The 15,133-nt window shown below is 34.6% G+C and overlaps 1 protein-coding gene across 17 annotated transcripts in view; it reads right to left on the minus strand.

Annotated features, from left to right (window-relative positions):
* The window catches only part of WRN (WRN RecQ like helicase), a 122,901-nt gene that overhangs the window by 64,566 nt on the left and 43,202 nt on the right, over positions 1-15,133 (minus strand). For all 17 annotated transcript variants that reach the window (XM_053659875.1, XM_053659867.1, XM_053659873.1 and 14 more), the window contains 5 exons: positions 10,062-10,476; positions 7,535-7,600; positions 5,439-5,598; positions 4,106-4,181; positions 2,362-2,429 (listed from right to left, as the gene is read on the minus strand). In XM_053659875.1, coding sequence (XP_053515850.1) covers positions 2,362-2,429; positions 4,106-4,181; positions 5,439-5,598; positions 7,535-7,600; positions 10,062-10,476 — 785 coding nt within the window. The remainder of the gene's footprint in view (positions 1-2,361; positions 2,430-4,105; positions 4,182-5,438; positions 5,599-7,534; positions 7,601-10,061; positions 10,477-15,133) is intronic.

Here is a 15,133-nt window from a genome sequence, read left to right on the forward strand (position 1 = left end):
GCTACACAAAAATTCACCAATTTTTTTCTTCACTTTATTTTTAAATATATTTTATTGATTATGCTACTACAGTTGCCCCATTCTCTTTTCTATCCTTTACGCCCCTCTCCCCAGTACCCCCCTTCACTCCAGCATTCCCCCTAGTTCACATCCATGGGTCATACGCATAAGTTCTCTGGCTTCTCCATTTCCCATACTATTCTTAACATTCCCCTTTCTATTTTGTACCTACCAATTATGCTTCTTACTCCCTATGCCTTTTTCCCCATTCTCTCCCCTCTACCTCCCCAATGATAACCTTCCATGTGATTTCCATTTCTATGGTTCTGTTCCTGTTCTAGCCGTTTGCTTAGTTTGTTTTTCTTTTTGTATTTTTAAGTTCAGTTGTTGATAGTTGTGAGTTTGTTGTCATTTTACTGTTCATAGTTTTGATCTTTTTCTTAGATATGTCCTTTTGACATTTCATATAACAAGGGCTTGGTGATGATGAACTCCTTTAACTTGACCTCATCTGAGAAGCACTTTACCTGTCCTTCCATTCTAAATGACAGCTTTGCTGAGTAGAGTAATCTTGGACATAGGTTCTTGGCTTTCATGACTTTAAATACTTCTTTCCTCCTTACCTGTAAGGTTTCTTTTTGAGAAATCAGTTGATAGTCTTATGGGAACTCCTTTGTAAGTAACTATCTTATTTTCTGTTGCTGCTAAATTTTAAGATTCTCTCCTTATCTTTAATCTTGGGTAATATAATTATGTGTCTTGGCATGTTCCTCTTTGGGTCCAACTTCTTTGGAATGGAACTCTCTGAGCTTCCTGGACTTGCATGCCTATTTCCTTTGCCATACTAAGGAAGTTTTCCTTCATTATTTTTTCAAATAAGTTTTCAATTTCTTGCTCTTCCTGTTCTCCTCCCGCTACCCCTATGATTCAGATGTTGGAATGTTTAAAGTTGTCCCAGAGGTTCCTCAGCCTCTCATTTTTTGAATTCTTGTTTCTTCATTCTGTTCTGGTTGAATGTTTAATTTCTTCCTTTTGTTCCCAATCGTTGACTTGACTCCCAGTTTCTTTCCCTTCACTAATGGTTCCCTGTGAATTTTTCTTTATTTCACTTTGTATAGCCTTCACTTCCTCCTCTATTTTGTGACCATACTCAATCATTTCTGTGAGCATCCTGGTTACCAGTGTTTTGAACTCTGTACAAAACACTGGACCATATTTCGGCCATATTTCTTTGTCTTGGCACACCAGTCTGGATGAATGTTTCTTCTTTAACTCTTTGGTTGTCGGACTTCTGTGCAGTTCAATTTTCTGGCAGTTCTGGTTGGTTTTGGTTTTAAATTGGTTCTTTCTTTTGTTTGTGCAAGGGGGAAAGTGTACCTACCTACCCCTCCCTCCATCTTGGCCAGAACCTGATAAGCCTTTTTTTAATGCACACTGATATGACAGCTGTCACAATACAATCTAACAAAATTATTTTGAATAAAGTTAAAGAAACTAAGCACTACTAAAGCCATTATAAAAAAAAACAAATAAACTTTATATCTTAGTAAGAGCTAATTCATGCATAAATTTAAGCATCTACTTTCAGTTCCCTCTCTTCTGTATTTTACCCCATTTGTATTTGTATAGCTGTCCCTGGTACCCACAGGGGATATGTTCCAAGACCACCAATGGATGCCTGATACCAAGGATAATACCAAACCTGATACATAGAAAACCTATGATAAAGTTTAATTTATAAATTAGGCACAGTAAGAGATCAACAATAACTAATAATGAAGTAGAACAATTATAACAATATACTGTCATTAAAGTTATGCAACACAGTCTGTCTCTCAAAATATCTTACTGTAACGTACACACCTGTTCACTTAAAGGAAGCACTTTGCAGCTTCTCTCTGGCATATCCAAAGTGCCAGCAACATTATTCTTGCACCTTGGGGCCATTATTAAGTAGGATAAGGGTGACTTGAACACAAGCTCTGCGACACTGTAACAGCAGTTCTGGTAACAGAGACAGCTACTAAGTGACTAACGGGTGGGGGAGCATCTACAGCATGGATGCACAGGACAAAGGGACGGAGGATGCACGTCCTGGACAGGACAGAATGGGGCTGAGAAGATGTCATCTCACTACTCAGAATGGTGAGCACTGTAAAACCTATGAATTGTTTATTTCTGCAATTTTCCATGTAATATTTCGGACCATGGTTGACAATGGGTAACTGAAACCACAGAAAGTGAAACTGTGGAAAAGAGGGAACTACTGTATTTGTATTCTGCGAGTTTAATGAAAGATCAGGCATTTAAAACCCTTTAAGTTTTTTTTAAGATTACGTTATTTGCTTAAGTACAACTTACCAGTTGCCATGACAACAACATTATCTCTTCGTTCTTTCAGTACAGAATAAATCACTTTCCACTGAACCCTAGAAAATGAAAACACAAAAGGCTGGTTTTTTTACTAACAAGAAACCCAGGGGACCAATTGAAAGCCATTTAATTTTTCTACTTTCTCTAACAGAAATTCTTCTACATTCCTGAGCTTCAATATAAAAATGTACGAACCCTAGGAACTCTAAATTTAGGTTACATGGATGTACGCATGTGTACTTAAGATTTGCACATGTACATACACTTAAGGTCTGACCATTTCCTTGCATGTAAATTTTACACCAATAAATAAATAAATATTTTACTATAGTTAATTATTTATATGCCAAAGTATTTATGAAGAAGTATAATGATGTCCATAATTTATCTTGTGATGCCTTTTAAAAACTGGACTGAGCCCTGGCTGGTGTGGTTCAGTGGACTGAGTGTGGGCCTGTGAACCAAGGGGTTGCTGATTTGGTTCCCAGTCAGGCCACATGCCTGGGTCTCCCAGGCCAGGTCCCCAGTTGAGGGCACATGGGTGGCAGCCACACATTGATGTTTCTCTCCCCCTCTTTTTCCTTCCCTTCCCCTCTCTCTAAAATATAAATAAAATTTATTTTTAAAAAATGGACTAAGGAATAGGTAGAGGGATGATCGATGAATGTGTTATTGTATATAGCAAAATGTTGAATATACAGGTATTCGTAGTAAAAATTCTTTCAACTTCACTGTTTATCTCCAAACATTTGTTTAATAAAACACTGCAGGAAAAACCAATTGGAAAGTTATGCTGATAACAACCTATGCTTTCTTATCCAAATGCTGGTTACACGGGAGACCTCATTTGGGAAAATTCACTGATCTGTACATTTATGTGCACTTTGCTGTATGTAGGACAAAGTTAATTTTTTTTTATTTCAAGATCAAAGGGAGAGAAGAAATAAATGCCTCCATGGATTCAAGTTGAAGTTCCCAGAAGACAAAAAAAAATCCAATCTAGATATCCACATTCTTATTAGTTTTATTCAAATGTATTTTGTTCCTCATCTCATATTAACACTTGTAAATGTAACTACTTAGATGTAAATATATTTGAATTACATTAAAAATTATACTATTATGACTGTTCTTCAAACTATTTTATGAATTTCTCTTATATCAGCATGCTTGAACAATAAGCTTTATAGAACAGGCACACAGATACTTATTTAATGAAAAATAAGTCAGCATTAAATTAAGATTCATTTACTAATGTATTAAAGGAGTTTCTATCAGAACTCTCTATGGTAAGAAAAACCATTTTTCCTTGTTATAAAAATAATTTGCAGCCCTGGCTGGTGTAGCTCAGTGGATTGCACACAGGCCTGTGAATCAAACAACTGGGGTTCAATTCCCAGTCAGGGCACATGCCTGGGTCCCAGGCCATTTCCCAGCAGGAAACGCACAAGAGGCAACCATACATTGGTATTTTTCTCCCTCTCTCCTTCCCTTCCCCTCTAAAGATAAGTAAATAAAATCTTTAAAAAATAAATAAATAAAAATAATTTGCAAGCATGAGTTTTATGTGAATATTACTTCAAACTAACTTTGTAGACACAGGAAATACAATGTCACATACATAAACTATAGTGAAATTGTGTTATTTCTGTTAAGTGGATGAATTATTTGCTCATTTTGCCTTGTGAAGAAAAGAATAATATGCAATTTAACTAACTGAGAATATACTCACGGCTTAAACCTGGAATGGCCAAAGTAAGACTTGAGGCAAATAATTTGCTCTGCATTTGGTCCTGGTATTGAATGATCTTAAAATAAAATAAAATGGGTACTTATGTTAAAATAGAAGTATATGTAGTGCGAGGGAATAAAAGTTTTATTTCATTGGCTTCTTATAAAGAATAGAGTGGTAGATACCAAAGGTTACTACTATTTTCTGACTTTTAAACCCAACCAATATAGGCCTCTCGCTACCAGTCTTGACTCCAACTAAACACTTTGGTAATTACCTAATTCCAAGGATCAGAACTTTGTTGTGGTTCACACTTTGCCAGCACTGTAAAAAAATGATGTTTTGGTATTTGCTACATTTCTAAAACTGAACATTAGACTCAACCATGGCGAGTAATATACCAATGCAAATTTTATAAGATACCCAACCTTCAACTAATGGTATAATCAGAATTACATTACAATCGCCAATGAAATCCATAAACTCTTTCTCTTACTTATAACTCCATCAAATCTTTCACCAAAATCTAACTGCATAGCACAAGGAAGATATGTTAAATTTACTCAGCTGATTTGCATTTTCTACTCAGGTTGCAGGGTTCACAAGTGGCCAAGAAAGAGCAACGCAAAGAATCAACATAATTCATCTCTAAACAAATAAAAATTCATCATTATAGTTCTTGGCTTTAACAATTCTATACAGAAAACTAAATTGGAGATGTCATATGTGTACTTAATACAAGAAAACAAGTAGGGAAACACTTTTTTAACATCTTCATATACCCCTCACCTACAAAATATAGTTTAGATTTTCACTTTATGACATTGATGAAACTTAGCTCTAGAGAGAGTTCTACTTCATGAAAAGACCCCATAGTTTGCTACAATATTCTATTCTATTATTTACATTTAAATAACAGGAGGTTCACTTAGTGGATTCTTTACTATATAGTTAGCATACAGTATGAAAATCAGTCTATTTTTGCTATTTTACATTGTGCCACTTATCTGAATAAGCTCCTGCAAAATAGACATTATATATCTATGCTATTTATAATAATGTTTAATATCAGTAATTAATGATTCTTTACTAATGATTTTATAATCTTGACAAACAAAACATAAAATTCAGGATGAAAAGTTTCACGTCACCACACTCACCAAACAACACAGAACTTTTATTATTCTACTTTTACAAATAATACGATAGTGCTTTATGATGACCAAAAAACTAAGGGACCTTGACCTCTAAAATGTTCAAAAACTGAACCCTAAATTTAAAGTCAGTGGTAGGTATCAGAGGAGGGTCATTTCAAACACAGTACAGTGCTTACTTTCATTTTCTTCTTCTTCCTCTTCAATAGCTTCATTCTCATCTTCATCAGCTTCATCCTCATCTTCATCTTCTTTAACAGAATCATTCAGATTTTTTTCCACTTCTGTGCATTTTGAATAAATTGGATCGACTCTGGCCCTGCTTAGGTTTTCTAAAGACTGAAAGTTTAAAAATAATTTTAAAAGCAAAACCATTGACAGTGTCGTATCTTTTTCACCAAACATAAAAAGAGTATCATTAACAGAGCCTACAATTTTGTTCAAATCTGACAGATGAGCAAGCAAAACCACAAAAGAACATGTGTGCTCCAGTTTAAATACGTGCTCAAAAATGGTTTCTAAGGCACAAGGCCAAAGCTGGAACATTTTGGCATACGCAGGGGTCATTAAGAGCATACAATGAAATGTCTCGAGGGAGAGTTACCATAAAGTTTGAGTTTAGATCATTTAAAACATTATTTCTGTATCATACTTCCATGTTTTCCATTCCCAAGTGGCAGACGCCGATTTTAATGTTATTTTTGCAACGAGTTTCTCTATATCACACATCAGCCACTGTCTTTTAAAGAAAGCATATGGTTTAAATTATAAGAAAACAATAAATGTGTTTTGGAAATTGTTAAAACAACAACAAAAAGATTCAAATAATTTAAGAAATATTACAAATGGGAAATAAAGTTTTTTGCTTTTATTTTTTTCTGACAATATCTGATTTTCTTCCTTGACTGAAGATTAGCTATTTAAAGAACCTTAGGTTATTCCAAAATTGTATCATTTGTAAAATTTTTTACTGAGAAGTGACAGAAAGAAATATTAAACCACAGTTTCTACTTTTCTTTTTTATGAAAACTTCCATTTAATAAATTTGACTTTAAATATTTTTTTTAAATGTATTCATTTCAGATCTGGAAAAGGAAAATAAAAGTTCTGTTTCTGATTATTTATTCAAGTTAAAAATGTACTTCAGAAAGCATTTTGAAAATCAAGTTCTCTTGTATGGGCATCCAGGTCGCCTCCTAAGAGGTGCGATACATAGCATGTTTGCAGAAGTCCACAGGTGTACTATAAACGCACTACCTAAATAGCAGTCCTCAGAGAAATGGTTAACCAATAAAGGAATATAATTTAGCATTCACTTACTATTATTACTGTTCGCTAATCTTTATTAAACACTTACAAAATGCCAGGCTCTTCTAAGCATTTCAAAAGGACACCTTAAGTAATGATTACAATTGTTAACTGAGTATCGAAGAGGCTAAGAAACATGCTCCAAGTCACACAGCTACAAATGGAGAAGCCGGGATTAGAATGTATCTGTAAATTCAGAATCCACACTCCTAATCACTACCACTACTCTGTCTCAAAACTAAAGAATCAGAAGCCTAGTCTCTTTTCATTAAAAAGAATCTTATCCACCTAAAAAAATTAGGAATAAAAAGTATGCATAATTGTGAACTTCTACATATGCATTTTCACTTCATTTGGCTAATTAATTTAGACTTTTCATTCTTACTGCCCATCCTTGGTTCATAGGACCTCACAAAGAAACTGGAGGTTGGGTTAAGATAGAGAAAATACATAAATTATAAAGAAAATAATTTCATTTGCTAACAGGAGAAAATGCAAACATTTAAAACATTAGAAAGTTATATATAATAAATATAAAAAATTCATAGTATATAAAACCAAAGAAAGAAAAAAGAAAACTGAATATGAAAAAAAAAAGAGAACTTCCAAATAAAAAGCGAGACACATGAATGGGAAGAAAGGGAAACCTATTTCAACAATGGAGAGCTGAATCACAACCCTCACTCCACGAAAAGATCAAAAGATTAAAAGAAAGGGATCTAAAAGGGAACACAGAAAACATATTAGTATGTTCTCTAGTTTGTAAAAATTAGTACACTACTACTAAAACATTATTCATAGACCATATAAAAATATAAAGAATGATGAACTGGAAAACAAAGTCTAGGGTTACATAATTGATAGCAATCTCACTGTGGTGAGTCCAGTGCAGAATTAGGTAATGTTTTACTTAATTAAATGACCTTTGGAAAGAACTGGAAGTAATCTTCCATAATGTTAAATATACCTTAAGCATCTCCATTTCTAAATCTTCATCACTTTCAATTATATAAGACGTATCTTCTTCATTATCCTTGGAAGATAAATAAAAGAATGTCAAACATTAATTTCCAGTATAATTGACCCCATACCCTCTTTTCTACAAAACAGAAAAATTTGTAACACATATTTTATATGTTTATATGATAATAAGAGAGAAAGAAGGGAAAGAGGGTAGTAGGGGGAAGAAAGAAGGAGTAAACATAGAAACAAAGACACAAATAATAAGAGAAAGAAAAATATACAATTAGAAAGATGAAAAAGATAGATAAACAGACTTGAAATAAAGCCTACACTCTAAATGAGAATACAAAATACCAAGTTCAACTAAACAGCGCCAAACTGTGTTTCCCAAACTTTTTGAGTATAAGAATTTCTTTGCAAGATTGAAAAATTCTCTACAAACCCAGGGACAATAGTTGTTCTTATCTACCCACTTATTTTAAAAAGATCCAAAAAGCACTATGATTATAAAAATATCTTTAAATAATCAATATTTTACAACAGCACCTACATATGTTTGAAAAAGAGTGTCAGTAAATTATCCATTTTAGCTATTGCTGACACTTAGGTACGAGGAACTTTTACAAAAATCTGGCAGTCCCCAGGAAGCAAGTGCCCCAAAACATAGGAAACGGCACAAAGAAATATAAAAGAAAGACCACCCCAAAATGTCTACCTTCTAAATTGTAAGTAGGAAAAAAAGTATAGCCTTAATTAACCTGAAAATATTAAGCTTTAAAAAAATTTTTTTAATTAGATTTATACAAAGAGAAAAAAAACTTTTACTTTTTAAATGAGGTCTTTCATGGATGAAGAAAAAATGCTAATAATTATTACATAATAAAAGTAAGAATAATTAGGGTAAATGTCAGTCAGATCATGAAATCCTGATCATAATTCTGTGTCATCATATGAAACATCATTTTAAAGTGCAGACATGATAGGAGATTTCTAAGAAATCAAAGGGCAGAAAATTTTACCCTTTGCAACAGTATGGATGGGGCTGGAGAACATTAAGCTGAGTAAAATAAGCCAGTCAGAGAAAGACAAATACCATATAATTTAACTCAATGAACAAACTCAACTAACAAGCAAAACAGACACAGACTCATACCTAGGGACAGCTGCGGGGAGCAGGGCATTGGAGGGGGCGGGGCATTGGAGGGGGCGGGGCATTGGAGGGGGCGGAGGGATGGAACAAAACAGAAGAAATGAGAGACCAAACTCATGGCCAACAAGGTGGTGATTGAAGGGAAGGGGTGCAGGGAGGGTGGGTGTAGATGGAAGAGGGTACAGCAGGGATAAATGGTAAGGGAAAAAAATACAATAAAAATAAATTAAATAAAACAAATTAAAAGGTCACACAGATGTTAGCAAAAGATATTTCCTAAAAAGGGAATTTGTTTTATAAACCACTGGTATGAGAATAATTTGAAAACAATTTTAAAATAAAATGCATTCACATATTGATAGAAGTGATTGCTAATTATTGGCCAAAATAAAGAGAATTCTTCAAGTACTGAGACTTTGCCATTAGAAAACTGAGGGGGACATAACCCTATTAAATTACTTTTAGATCAAATTTCTAAAAGCTTAGAATAGGTTTATAAAAAAATGTATAAAACTCTACCGAGTGAGTAGAGATTTTAAATCTCTACTGAGATTTAAAAAATCATAGGTAATTTTTTTAACTAATGAAAAATGAATGAGATAAAACTATAAGACTATATGATGTCTCTTTTTATTATCTGTCTTTACAATAAAAGAAATATGATTCCTCTAACACAACTTAATTATTTTTAAAAATACGCTTAACTTAGCCAGGAGAAAAACAAAATCTCACAAATTAAACTAATCTAATCAAAATGTAATAACTAAAAATCTAAACATGAAGTTGAGAGGGAATATAGAATGTTTAATAACAATCTATCATGAAAAAAACATAGATTACCAACTCTCCCGATGACAGCAAGGTTAGTGTCAAGCAAAAGCAACAGTTTATATAAGCCCTCTCACTATAGCAAATAAAGAACCTCTGTATGAGAAAATCAAACTACTCCGCAAAGTTTGGGAGAATAAATACTAGTAGATATGTAGGGAATCCAAAAAAGAAGGTAAAAATATTTATTAGATAAAAGGCAGGAGTAATGCAAAAACAGTAAATTACAATAAATGTAAATTGACACTATAAAATGTGTCCACATGAAACTGAAGATGCCGCTTATTATAGTAAGTTGGGAGTAGCAATATATGATGGCTCACAAGCCAAATCCAGCCCACTTTTTGTTTCTATCAAGTTTTCCTGACACACAGAGAAGCTGATTTGTTTATATTTGTCTATATCTGCTTTCACACTAAACTGGCGGCATTCAGTAGTTACAACAGAGACTGTGCGGTCTGCAAGGCCTACAATATTTACTATGTGCCCCTTTATGTAAAAAACTAGCCAGGCCCTATGGCTGAACGATAACTGTTTCCTCTTTACTTAGTACCTCAGAGTTGCACGTAACATCACTAAGATGTTTTTCTTGAGCCTGCTGTTCCAAAACTTGGAGTTCATATTCTGTAACACCCAATGACATCAAACACATTCCTTCTGTATCCTCTTTCAACTTATTGTCTTCCAGCCCATCTTCAAAGCCGTCTTCTTGTTTCACTTCATTTCCAAGCATAATTTCTTCATCGTGCATAAATAAATTATCAAATGCTGGGTCCCATGTCTCCTCTTTTTCAGGAAAAACTTTATCTTCTCTAATTTGTTTTTGTTGCACTCCACTAGCAGCTGGGCCTTCCAAAGGCAGCAAGTTAAAATTACTGCTGGGCCTCAGGTCAGTCTCTGCAGAACCAAGTATCGCCTTTCTCAGGGAACATAGATTTTCTGAAATATCCTTCAATAGTATAGAAACCCTTAAAAAATGAAGAAAAGTTCATTTAACTTCAACTACATTAACTATAGAGACAATATGTTAATGCTTTTAATGAGTAGAAACTTTCTAAACTGACTTCACTTCAAGGACATGTTTTATTTCTCACTTACACACTGGATTAAATTTGTTCCTCATTGCCTAGTGCCCACTATACACTTACGGCTGGTGGACTACTCCCTAATACAGCCACGCACCTCTGCACTCAACAGTGGACTTGCATGCTCATTCAGTGCAGCAATATTTGGTCCCATAGTAAATGTTCATACCAGCCATACTTTTTATGCTAATTAATTTAACTAAATGTAAATCAAATCATAACCACTATCATCAAATGATACATAACCACTAAAAAAAACCCCACCATTTCCCTGAATTTTAAGTTGAACATGTGATGTGGAAAGACTTAGCAAATTTTCTCTAAAAAAATAAAGTTCTGTCTGATTCTAGTTCAAATAACGGTAACAGTTTGGAGGAATAATCTTAGGACTCTATTAAAATTGCTTCAAGTGTCTTAAGCTTTCACTCCATTTGTAAAATGTTTGACATTTTACAGTTTCTGTAGAAACTGAAACTGGAAATTGTAGATGATACATATGGGTATGTTTAAACAAGAAATATTCTGCAAAACTCCACATATCAGGCCTATATTTAATGAAAAAGTCCTGATGTATATCAAAAGATTATAAACACACATACCTTAATATGTTAAATTAAAAGAAAATGTTTATGATCTTAAATGAACTGAATTTAACTTCTTAAATATAGATGATAATATAACATTTTAACTAAGAAATAGCTATATTAAAACCAAACCTGATTAACTAAATAAGAAAACCACAGCTAGACTGTAAAATGAGGCACACTATCTTATCTGTTGGTTATAGGGCTTATTATAACAAATTTTAGTTACTTCATAAAAATAGAAATGAAAAGGAATATGTTGAGAAAAGACAAATTTTACTATTTAACTAATGCTTTTGTTTAGCTCTTCCAATTTTTCTGTATTAAAATCAATCCTTAATAAAATCTGACATAATTTTATTAAATTGATGGAGGTGACACTGGTTCGTAAGATTATGTGACTCTTAAGCGTACAGTTCTATGAGACACAATCTGTACGTTGCATTGTGTGTTCACCACTCAAAGTCAAGTCTCCTTCCATCACCATTTGTTTGACCCCATTCATCCTCTTCTATCTCCTCCACCGCCCTCCCCTCTGGTAACCACCACACTGTTGTCTGTGTCTATGAGTTTTTGTTTGTTCGTTTGTTCATTTGTTGCTTTCTGGTTTACATCCCACCTGTGAGTGAAATCATTGGCCACAGTGACAATAATCAAAACAGCATGTTTTGGCAGAAGAACAGACACACAGACCTATGGAAAAGAACCGGGAGCCCAGAAATAAAACCATACATATAATGGCAAATAATTTTTGATAAAGGAGCCAAAAACATACAATGGGGAAAAAAAAAGAAAAAGAAAGCCTCTTCAAGAAATGGTGCTGAGAAAAACTGGAAAACCACATACAAAAAAATGAAATTAAACTATCTGTTACCACACACAAAAATTAACTAAAAGTACATGGAAGAAAGCATAGGCACTAAACTTACGGACCTCGGTTTTAGAGAGAATTTGATGAATTTGACTTCAAAGGCAATGGAAGTCGAAGCAACAATTAATGAATGAGGCTGCATCAGACTAAAAAGTCTCTGCACAGCAAAGGAAACCACCAACCACACAAACAGGAAACCAACCAACTGGGAGGATATATTTGTAAACAATACTCCTCATAAGGGGCTAACATCCAAAATACATAAAGATTTCATATAACTCAACAACAGAAAAATACAATCCAATTTAAAAATGGGAGAGGACCTGAACAGACTCTTCTCCCAGGAAGACTTACAAATGGCCAACAGATACTTGAAAAGATGCTCAGTTTCACTAGCTAAGAGGAATGCAAAGCAAACCACAATGGCATGCCAACTCATACCTGTTAGAAGGGTTATTATCAACAAAACAAGAAATAACAAGTGCTAGAGAGGTTATGAAGAAAAAGAAGCCTTCATACACTGCCGGTAGGAATGTAAACTGGTACAGACGCTATGGAAAACTGTATGAAGGATCCTCCAAAAATTAATAGAACTACTATAGTAAACACCCTTTTCCGGGTATCTACCCCAAAATTTTGAAAACACTTATCTGTAAAGATATGCGTACTCCTATGTTCATTGCAGCGCTATTCACAGTGGTCAAGGCATGGCAACAACCCACAGGTCCTCCAATGGACGACCGCACTGAAAGATGCGGTACACACACAGGGGAATGCCGTACTACTCAGCCCTAACAAAAGATGACAAACTGCCATTTGCAGCAACGTGGATGAGTCTAGGGTGTCCAACTTCATGGCGTCTCTGGGCCACACTGGAAGAAGAAGAGCTGCCCTGGGCCACACATTAAATACATTGCAACGCATAATCACAAAAATAACTCATAATGTTTAAGTAAATTTACAATTTTGTGTTGGGCCACATTCATAGCCATCCTGGGCCACATGTGGCCTGTGGACTGTGGGTTGGACATCCAGGGAGAGAACATCATGCTAAATGAAGTCAGACTGACATGACTTTCGAAGTTCTGTATTGATGATTCAGATAAAGATTTGATCATTCATGGAAATAAACTATCAAAAGTCCTGAGTTATTTTATGAGTTTTTAAAAATTTTTTATTGATTGATTTTTGGAAAGAGAGAGAGAGAGATATCAATTTGTTGTTCCACTTATTTATGCATTCATTGTTTGATTCTTGCTGACCGGAAATCAAACCCTCAACCCTGGCTTATCAGGACAATACTCTAACCAGCTGAGCTACCCAGCCAGGTCTCTTTCACGACTTATTTTCACACTGAAAACAGCACCATTACCAGTACTCCAGAGTTGAGCTGAGTTTAACCTGACAAAGTCTACATCAAAAAACCAAAAGCAAAATTAAATTCAAACCTAAAAGCTCACTAATTCTAACACTCTAAAACTCTTCAAACCTTATTCTAATACAAATATAAAATCTGTATGTAAATACATTAAGGAAACAGGTATGTGCCCCAGTATAACTGTTACATGCAGAGGGAACGCTGTGACATACAAACATAGCAACGGTGGCACACAGACTGATTGACAAGACCGTAAGGACTCATTTATTCCATGCTAACACCAGGGCATAGCACGTTTCATGTAAGGTAACTGTTCACTCTGAATACATCAAAAGCTGCCCTGCCTTCTTCAATAATGAATAGTGTGCTTTCCCTTCTTTCACGGGATTGTTATTACGTATTAGTAGCCTGCAGACAACCTCAGCACCCAGCAGAATGTCAAGCGCCTGAGAGCAATACAACAGACAAGTACTGAATGTAAATCGAAGACTAAGTAGTACTGTACAGTCCAATACTTTCCCATGTCCCTGAAGCATAGAGTTGTTTCCTCTTGTAACAAACCTCAGACTGCTCTGTTTTAAGAGTTTTTAAATTGTATAATTTTGTCCTCTCCTTCAGAGATAGCCGACTGCAACTTCCAGCTGTTGTACTGAGCGTAACATTCCTTATCTATACCTGGTTTTCACTGTAACTGGATACCCAAGCTTGTCAAACTCTATCTATAAACGAAGAGCAAATATGCTCTGACTGTGGTCTCAAGCACTCCACTGGAAATACAGTTAAGTGAGCCTGAATTCACGTTCACAGCATGTATTTTGGCTGTTCAAAGGCCTTTTTTGTTCCCTTCCGGTTCTTAAGTACAATCTAGATATACCAGGTAGTACTGTCGAGTTGTTACAAAAAGCATTAAATTAGAAATTTAACTAGTTCTTATCTTGACATTAAAATTTTACAAGATCTGTCTTTCCTAAAAATGAATCCAGTATTTTCCATTCTCAAGTTTTAAGGAAATCTTAATGCCAAATCTTTCTGGCATTACAAAAAGCATTCACAGAAATTTTAATTACTAGAACAAAAATCTGAAATACATATATACATTATATAGTGATTTTTTCTTCTTTTATGGAGGAAAAAATGTAAAAATGAATAAGAAACAGCTTTATTGGTATCCTTCCCCATTTGAGAGGTGCATCTTTCAGAAATTCTCAAAGCTACATAAAAACTACTTACACAAATTGCTAGGGGGAAATGACTTTGAAAATGAACTGTATTTCTATATCATATTTTGAAATCTCCTAATGAAAATATACCATAAATCTTATCCAACAAAGAATACATTAACATTCATTTTGTCAAAGTCAGAATTGTATTGCAACTAACCGCCTCCCATTCCTACAAAGTGTCCTTCAGCAGAGGCTTGGATAAAGAAGATGTGGTCCATATATACGGCGGAACACTACTCAGCCACAAGAAAGGTGAAGTACTGCCATTCACAACGACAGGGATGGATCTTGAGAGTACTATACTAAGTGAAATAAATCAGTCAGAAAAAAAGCCAAGAGCCATATGATCTCACTCACATGTGGGAAATAAAGCTGAAACTCAGAGACACAGAAAGACAACAGCAAGGCAGTTAACAGAGGGAAGGGTTGGGAGGTAGTAAAGGGTAAAGGGGGCCAAATATATGGTGATGAAAGATGACCTGAC

The sequence above is a fragment of the Artibeus jamaicensis genome, unplaced genomic scaffold (assembly GCF_021234435.1).
Source record: "Artibeus jamaicensis isolate MK-2021 breed Jamaican fruit bat unplaced genomic scaffold, CSHL_Jam_final scaffold_833, whole genome shotgun sequence".
NCBI lineage: Eukaryota > Metazoa > Chordata > Mammalia > Chiroptera > Phyllostomidae > Artibeus > Artibeus jamaicensis.